The following is an 8,637-nucleotide window of genomic DNA, read 5'->3' as shown; positions in this document are numbered from 1 at the left end:
CCACGGGTCTAATGCATTGAATGGCTAGCTTGCAAGGTCAGACAGTTAAGTTTATCTTTTTCTATTATTTGAACTAAAAACAAAGTCATTTTACAGAATAACAGGCTATCTTAAAGTGACAGAGTTTATAATGACAGAGTTTACAGAACAAGGGATTATCTAACAATAGCAGAGAATTTTAAACAGTTTTCTTTACAAGATGGAAGTTACTATGCTTCACAGACATGATTTGCAGATGTTTTCTTCCATTTCCTCTGAAGTAGATGAACCCTTCTGTGAGCAGTTTCCTCCCTCCCTATACCTGAGGAAAGGAGCATGCTTATCTCTGAGGACAAATGGACACACGGAGGAATCTGAAGGAGCAGGCCTTACTGAGTTTCCCCCAACTTAACTACATTTGGCTGACACTCTGTACTGTCCTATTTTTCCATGACTTTGCACTCTTTACCACACCTAACGTAAACCCACTCAGGCTTAACCATTTATTTGGGTCTTCATTTTCTTATGAAGGTTCCTCTGTCTTGTAAAACTTAAGTAATTGTGTGCTTTCCTCCTGCTACTCTGTCTTTATCAGTCTAATTTTCAGACCCAGCCAGGGACCTTAAGAGGGTAGAAGAAAACTTTTTCCTTCCCTACGGAAGTTTTAGGCAGTCATTGTCTAAAAACATTAAATATTGAAATAGCAGATGACTTACTTAAGAACAGTTATAATGCATTAGTGACACTTAAAAAAGTAGCTGTTTAATGTGATGCCCCCGCTATAGGTAAGGCCTTTGCGTATTTCTCGTTGTGCTTAGTTAAACAGGAGAATCCATTCCTGAACAACCAGCTGGGAAGGTTTAATTTGACACTTTCCCAACTAAGACTTCCCCCTCACCTCCAGGGAGACTCATTCCCTCCAACTGTTCCTACAAGCCTTTTCTCTTTCCTAAACTTGCTATTACTAATTTACCCCTCGCTGTTCTTCAAGGCAAAACATCTGCAAGGTTTTAAGTCCTTCCCTCCTCCCAGCCTACCCCCATCAGTGTCTAACAATTGTCATGGTTATAATTTGTTATGCTTTTCTTGCTTTTTTCATAGCAGAATAATGCATTGTTAAGATTCTGGCTTTTTGTTGTTTCCACTAACTGAATATACAGAAGGCTTATATTTATTTTTTACTAAGTAGTCATGTTCAAAGGAAAATGTTTATAAAAGAAAATTTATTCTTCTAACTTTCTTTAGGTAACAGAAATTTCAAATTAGGAAGCAAGACTTGATGAAGTTTTGAGCAGTAGTAAAAATGCTTATTTATATTTTTCTAGGCTTATTTAGATTTTTGTATCTGGGTTTCAGGCTAATTAGAACTTTTGGAATTAAAAGGAAATCTACTGACATATTTAACCACACAAAATATTGTTGCTAAAGATTAGTTTTTCTTTATGTTGTGTTTATGTATGTGAATGTTTGTACATTTTTAAGAAAAGTTTTAAAATAATCTGCCAGCTTTTCTCTATTAGAATATGTGAGCAACATGTAAACTATATAATAGATTAAACTGTGAATATCTCTTCCTTATGTAGCTTTGTATTGTTAAGAAATGTACAAGGTTAAATAAAAAATATATTGATCTCTGAATTTATAATTAGTTGTTCTTAGTTTGCAGAAAAAACTTCAACATTTGCCAACAATACAACCTCACCTTGATCAGGTAAAAAAAAAAATCTTGAAAATATTTTTACAGTATCTCTTTAACACTAGATTGCCCAAGGAAGTCATTTTGACTGCTTTTTAATTTCAATTAGAAAAACAATGATGTATATAATGACAGAATTTCTTAGAATTTTGTGACTTTTTATACAACATATAAATGCGTTTATTAATAATTGTAGTTACAACTAGTACTTGTTATTCGAATCTTTATGCAGTGATACTTGTTCTAATAAGTTGTTTATTTTATTTCTTTTGCGCCCTAAATTCATGAAAGAAATGTCGAATAGAAGTGAGTTATTGGAAAAGCTAAGGAACATAAGTGAAGAGTGCTCCGATATTATTCTTTCACAATGCAGTCATTTTGACTGCTTTTGGGCAATATAGGTATATACTAAATTTCGGTCTTTCTAGTGTTAACTAAATAGTTTCTGTTTAGGATTATTTTATTAGAACTCTTTCTAAAAATATATTTTTTAATTGTGTTGATAGTTTTCAGAATGTAAAAGCTTTTGAGGCCATCCAGTCTCTCTTCTTAATGCATAATAGGAATTCATTAAACTGGAGTGGCTTATAATATTTAGAAAATCATGCTTTCTAATTTCTCCATCCTATAGGTCACTCAGCATATTTTATCAGTTCTTCTGAGGGAGTAACTTAAAAGCAGCATAGTGGTTCTATATGCAGCCTATTTTTAACTATATTGAACTGATTAAGGAAGTTTGGTATAAGCATGTATGGCTTATTTAAATAAAAATTGGCTTTGACTTTCAATTGAGCACTATAAATTTAAACTTGTTAAGATGTTTTTCATTCTCTAAAACTCTAATTCCTGAGGTAAATACTGAAAATGCTAGGAACAAACAAACAAAAAAATCTAGGAACAAAAAAAAAAGCATAGAACATATTCACTGTACTCATCTCTCCTTTAAGCAAGTCGTAGATAGTAGAGCTTTAGGGTAACTTCTTTGTTTCATGTAAGCACAGTGAAAGGAAAGGAGGTGTGGGTGAGCATTGCACCTAGTCTTCCTTCTCTGTCTGGAAGCTCTTACTCATTTTTTGAGTCCTTACTAATTGTAATAGGGCCAAAGTAACAGCAGCCACTTGTTCTTTTGTCTCCATTTTGGCTCATAATTATGGGAAGCTATACTACCATGTTTGTAACACTTTTCTCAGAAACTTAATAGAATATTTATCTTATCTTTAAAATGAGTGAATTGGAAAAATATAAAAGCCAGGTCGAATTTTTTGGAAAACTGTTTATAATCTCAGTATTAGTTATAAAATGGACTTGAATCACATTTTTAGTTACTTTCTGGGTAAAGGACATCATAGTAGGAGTCATAAGGTTTAAAAGATGTAGTAGTCATTTTCAAGAACCTTTAAAATGGCCAACGTCTGCATCCATAGTGTCTTGAGTATATCATGCCATTTCTCATGCTTTGTAGTTTGGGTTGAAATGCTTTTCCCTTGCAGTAGTCTCTAAATTCCTTAAATATAAATTTCTCATTGCTAGAAATTTATGGTGGGTGCTTAGTGAACATTAAAAGAATGCAAAGCTGTGATTCTCAAATGGGGGTGTACATCAGAATCAATTGTGGAGCTTTTAAAAATAACTTGGATGCTCAGTTGTTGCCACCTCTCATATCTCCAGGAATGGGTCTTGAGAATATACATATTAATGTATATGGATATTTTTAACATTTTATCTTGGAAAATGTCAAAGATATATAAAAGTAGAAAGAGTAGTAAAATGAACCCTTCCTATATATGACCCAGTTGAAATGGCCATCAACATTTTGCTGATTTTATTTCATCTATCTTCCCAGCATTTCTTTTGCTGCGGTATTATTTAAACTTTTTTTTTTTAAATAGAAAAGTTCAAGCATACATAAAACTAAACAAGTATAATGAACCTACATGTATCCATCACCCTTGCTGGAGTGTATTAAAGCAAATCCCAGACGTTGTGTCATTTCATCAGTAACTAGGATGTGCCTATTCTTTGTGTAAAGCTCTCCAGGAGACTTCTGCTTTAGATGTCTGAACATAGAATATAATATTGCAGACAAAGGGCTATGGAATCGAGAGCTCCAACTGTCTCATTTGGTTTAGTAGTTTGTAAAAGACTACGTTTCATCTGTAAAGTAAATAAAGTATATAAATTTTTAGTATACAATATTTTCACATGTACTTTTATCTATATATCTGCCCATATGTGTACATGAACACACATCCTTACAATTCCTACTCAGATCATGATATAGAAAATGTTCAGTCAGCAACTCTCCTCCCAAAGAACTAACTGCTTTTCTCACTTTACACCAAAAAGTAACCCCAAAATGGTAGATTTATTTTTTACCAGAAGAGTAAGGGAAAGTGTAAAAGTGGGAAAGTGAGAATGTTCTAGGAGAGCAGAACTCCAATGCAGAAGTCTTCATGAATGCTTAGTATTGGGATCCTAGGATTGGCTTTGATTTGCTAGGCAAAGAAAACTCATGGCCTGGCCTACGTGGCTCGGTGGTTGAGCGTCTACCTATGAACCCAGGGGGTCACTGTTCAGTTCCCAGTCAGGGCACATGCCAGGGTTGTGGGTTTGATCCCCAATAGGGGGTGTGCAGAAAGCAGCCAATGAGTGATTCTCTCTTATCATTGATCTCTCTTTCTCTCTCTCTCCCTTCCTCTCTGAAATCAATAAAAATATATTTTAAAAGAAAGAGAGAGAGAGAACTCATGCTGTGCTGTCAGACAGTATTAGGTCAGCCGGATTGGCGTGTGGAGTCAGGAACCAAGCAGGAAGATACCGCAGAACTTCACATGCCCTTGATGAGGGCCTTCTTACATTGCGAATAGAAATGGGATAGATCGAGCACTATTTCTCAGGTAGACTTGTCTGGATAACTTGACTAACTAGTGATGAAGCAATAAGAAGAGAGAAGTGATGGAAACAAGCCTAGATTACCTAGAGGAACCTAGATAGAAAACTCGGGAAGGCAAACTGAATATTCACCTCTTTACTTGGTGGCAGGATATCGCAGTAGAGATTACACAGGCAAAGAGGAGCAGAGGACTGGAGTGTGGAGATGCCGATTTTGGGTTTAATCCTACCAGACCTGAGGCCCTGAACCTAACTGTCCCCTATACCTGGGCTCCTGAGCATTAAAGAGAAAAAACCAACATGATACAGAAAAATGTTAATTGCATGCAAACAAGCAGTTAGAATAAGATGGAATTTGGAGACACTGTAGAAAATAGGCCTACCTTTCAATCTGCCTTTCATCTAGCGCCAATATTCCACCTTTGTGTGGAAATTACCGAAAAATCAGTATAGCGGTCTAGTAGGGTTAAGCAAGTTAGTGGGCTTAGTTTTCTAGATGAATAAGACATAGAAGTGGTTGCATATTAGGTATTGTTTGCAAAAGAATGGAAAACTGAGGGAAATAACCTGGTAGGTTAAAGAAAAAAACTGAGGAAACTCCTAGAATTTAGGTTATTTTTGGATTTTATTTTAAGTACAGTACCTTATTTTGCTTTAGTTTTCTGAACTATTGATTCAGTTTTCTGATTCTTTCTGTTTGGGAAAGAAGAGTTATTTTTAGATTGAAAACAATAATAAACTAGGGGAAAAGTCTGAAATGGGTAATACCTAGGACATATTGTGTGTTATTAAAGTTTTACCCTTGAATGATGTTTAATGCAATTCTCTATATTTCATGGATTTCTCATTTACTCCCTATAAGGAGGACTTGGGGTTGAAGAGTGGAAAGTAGATGAGAAAACCCAAGGGACAATCTATGCATACTTAGTCAGTAGAGCCAATTATGAATTATGAGTTGTGACCCTCATTTTTGCCCTGGGAATTTATGGGTTTCATCTTTAGGGTCTAATGTGAGTAGAGTTTATTGATACAGAAAAACATCTTGTTTTAAAATGTTTATTTCCCTCCTTAAGTCCCATGATGCATTGTCTTAATTTTTAAAACCGTTTTCCTCTCATGCTGGAGTTAATTGTACCTCTTAGACAATTGTTATATCTCTAACCTTCAAAAAGCAAAAATCATTTCTGATATAAAATGTTTAGGCTTAGAATAGAGCAATATTGAGTGCTACATTAAGACATTCCCAGTATTAAATGCCAAGTTATCTAACTTGAATAAAATACATTGTTAGCATTTTTGAAGATTAAATTACTACTGTCTTTTAAAATTGACAAATTATGTTTCACTTGGCACCCTGCTGTGTATTTTAATAAGATTTTCGGTACATTTTGATACAGATTTTTAGTGATTGCTTTGAGGAGGAAAGAAGGCTGTCATTTTGTTTAAATATATACTATTATTATCATAACTTAGAAAAACAGTTTAAAAACAGTGTTTAAGATTTAAAAATAAACACTTTTTTAAAAAATTGTGGTAAAAGACACATAACATGCGATCCACCCCCTTAAGAAATGTTTAAGTGTATAGTGCAGTATCGTTAAGTATATGCACATTGTTCTGGGTAGTTTGTTTTTTACTAAAACTCATTTCCCCCAGCTTGTAAAATGGAAATAACTCTCTTTATTCCACAGGATTATTGTCACATGTAAATGAAAGATAAAATGAAGTGACCCAGGCAAAAATACCTGGCTCAGTATACTTATGTTGATAAACTATATATGTGTATTATCTTTCCTCTTAGCACTGAGAATCCTGGAAAGGATGAATTAAATGATGAGTACCCTTTTATGGCAGTTTCTCTGTGTAAATGCTAAACCATTGATCAACTGTTCAGAATTTAGAAAATGGAGTTGCTGATACCAAAAATCAAGTAATAGTGGGAAAGTTACATGTAATATAACTTTCTATGAATATGTTCCTTACTTTTCATTCTTAAAACTTAGGATTTTTTTAAAAAACCACTTTTTACTATTAAAAAAATCATTATTGATTCTCTTTCTTGATTTACAGAGTATTATTACAGTCACATTTGAAGTACCAGGAAATGCAAAGGAAGAAAGTCTAAATGAATTTATTCAGGTGAATGCAATAGTTAACTGATTAATGTTTTATCAACTGTAGTATTACATAGTTGTTGCTATTAGTAATGGTTGGTCTTACTGACATAATGTTACTTGATACAGAATCTTCTGTGGGAAAAGAATGTGAGGAACAAGGATGATGAGTGCATGGAGGTCATACGACTAAAGGTACAGTAGACATTTTACAGTTTTGGACAGAGTCCCTTTCTTGACTCTTATATAAAAGCATATTTGCATTTAAATGGAATTACTGGTTTTATACACATAACCTTTATCTATTTTCATTTTTTCTTATTTCCATTGCTGAAACTCTTTGAAAATCACTGCATAAAGCATGGTTTATTCAAACAATTTTATTTAGTGTTGCAGCTAAAACAGCCCGTGTGCTTTGAAATGTTACACTATGCTCTCTACTCCCAGGAGTTCTGCGCAATTATCTGGCTCAATTCATATTGAGGTTGACTGATCATTCTCCTCTGAGCAGGGGCTGGTGTCGATCAAAGATAAACCACAGCAAGTGATTGTCCAAGGTGTCTATGAGCTATATGATCTGGAGGAGACCCCAGTGTGCTGGAGAGATGACACTGAGAGAACAAATCGACTGGTTTTTATTGGTAAGTTACAAGCAGTTAAATCTCTAAAGCAAAGTGGAAAATATATTTGAAAAGATTATAATGCGCTACTTAAGCAGTATTAACCAATCAGAAGCCCTTTTGTAAACCTAAATAAACTTGTGGTTAATATGTTTGTCTTAATCATGTTATAACATTCATAAGAACTGCTAGACCTTTTACTCTTCAAAGAACTTTAGAAAAGTGATTAATCCAAGTGTTAGTTGGGTACTGAAGTATTTAACTAGAAAGTTAAGGAAGGAATCACTCAATTACTATTGTTTTTAATTTTCTGAAGATCATCAGCATTTAATGGTCAGAAATTGATAGCTAAACTGTGTCATTTTAGTAAGCATAGCATAATCACACCATATTTTGTTTTTTTTTGCAGGCAGAAATTTAGATAAGGATATCCTTAAACAACTATTTATAGCTACTGTGACAGAAACAGAAAAACAGTGGACAACATATTTTAAAGAAGATAAAGTTTATCTGTAATATTGGAAGCATTTCTTAGCCAAAGGATTGGATGATAATATTAGGAATAAGTTTCCTACTGGTTATATTTCAAACATCTGTTCTTTGTATTCTGTTATGAATTCCAGTGTATGTTAAAATTATATTTATTTTATAGGATACATAAAATATTGTAAAGCAGAACTGTAAAACATTTGACATTTATACAATAAAATATAATATCCTCTGAAGTGTTTTTTTTTTTTGTTTTTTTTTTAATAAACAGATGTTTCACAAAATATCTTTAGAAATGGCTTGGGAGTTTACTTATGCCGAGCTTCTCATCTATGGGAATTATTTATAACTAGAGGCCCAGTGCACGAATTTGTGCATGGATGGGGTCCCTCAGCCTAGTCAGCTATTGGGGCAGTCAGGGCCAGCCAGCCAGGGGGAAGGACTGCAGGAGGTTGGCCGGCGGTGGGGAGTTTGGCTGTGGGAGCGCACTGACCACCAGGAGACAGCTCCTGCGTTGAGCATCTGCCCCCTGGTGGTTAGTGTGCATCATAGTGACTGGTCGTTCCGCTGTTTGGTCAATTTGCATATTAGCCTTTTATTATATAGGATAAATTTTGAAAGGAAATAATGTTGTCATTTTTATTAAATGAAATAAAAAGTTTATTGTGGCTGGAGACTTATAGGTGGAAGAAATCTGAATAAGGTAAATTAATTGGGACCATCTCTTATTTTTAGTCAGTTCTAAGCCTTCTTGATAATCAGTGTAATGAAACTTAATCCATTCACTTTGTGATATATTTAGAATATTCTTATTGTAGAGTTTTTAACTTTAAGTACATTTTACTCC

General features: G+C 34.1%; 1 protein-coding gene across 4 annotated transcripts in view; it reads left to right on the top strand.

Annotated features, from left to right (window-relative positions):
- Positions 1–8,026, top strand: part of LOC102774575 (COBW domain-containing protein 3) — a 45,024-nt gene extending 36,998 nt beyond the window's left edge. For all 4 annotated transcript variants that reach the window (XM_015565023.1, XM_015565022.1, XM_006765293.2 and 1 more), the window contains 5 exons: positions 1,639–1,690; positions 6,638–6,706; positions 6,811–6,876; positions 7,193–7,322; positions 7,711–8,026. In XM_015565023.1, coding sequence (XP_015420509.1) covers positions 1,639–1,690; positions 6,638–6,706; positions 6,811–6,876; positions 7,193–7,322; positions 7,711–7,817 — 424 coding nt within the window. In that variant the 3' untranslated portion in view covers positions 7,818–8,026. The remainder of the gene's footprint in view (positions 1–1,638; positions 1,691–6,637; positions 6,707–6,810; positions 6,877–7,192; positions 7,323–7,710) is intronic.
- Positions 8,027–8,637: the final 611 nt, after the last annotated feature.

Source organism: Myotis davidii, unplaced genomic scaffold (assembly GCF_000327345.1).
Source record: "Myotis davidii unplaced genomic scaffold, ASM32734v1 scaffold616, whole genome shotgun sequence".
Lineage (NCBI taxonomy): Eukaryota > Metazoa > Chordata > Mammalia > Chiroptera > Vespertilionidae > Myotis > Myotis davidii.
This window is presented reverse-complemented; position numbering and strand designations above follow the sequence as displayed.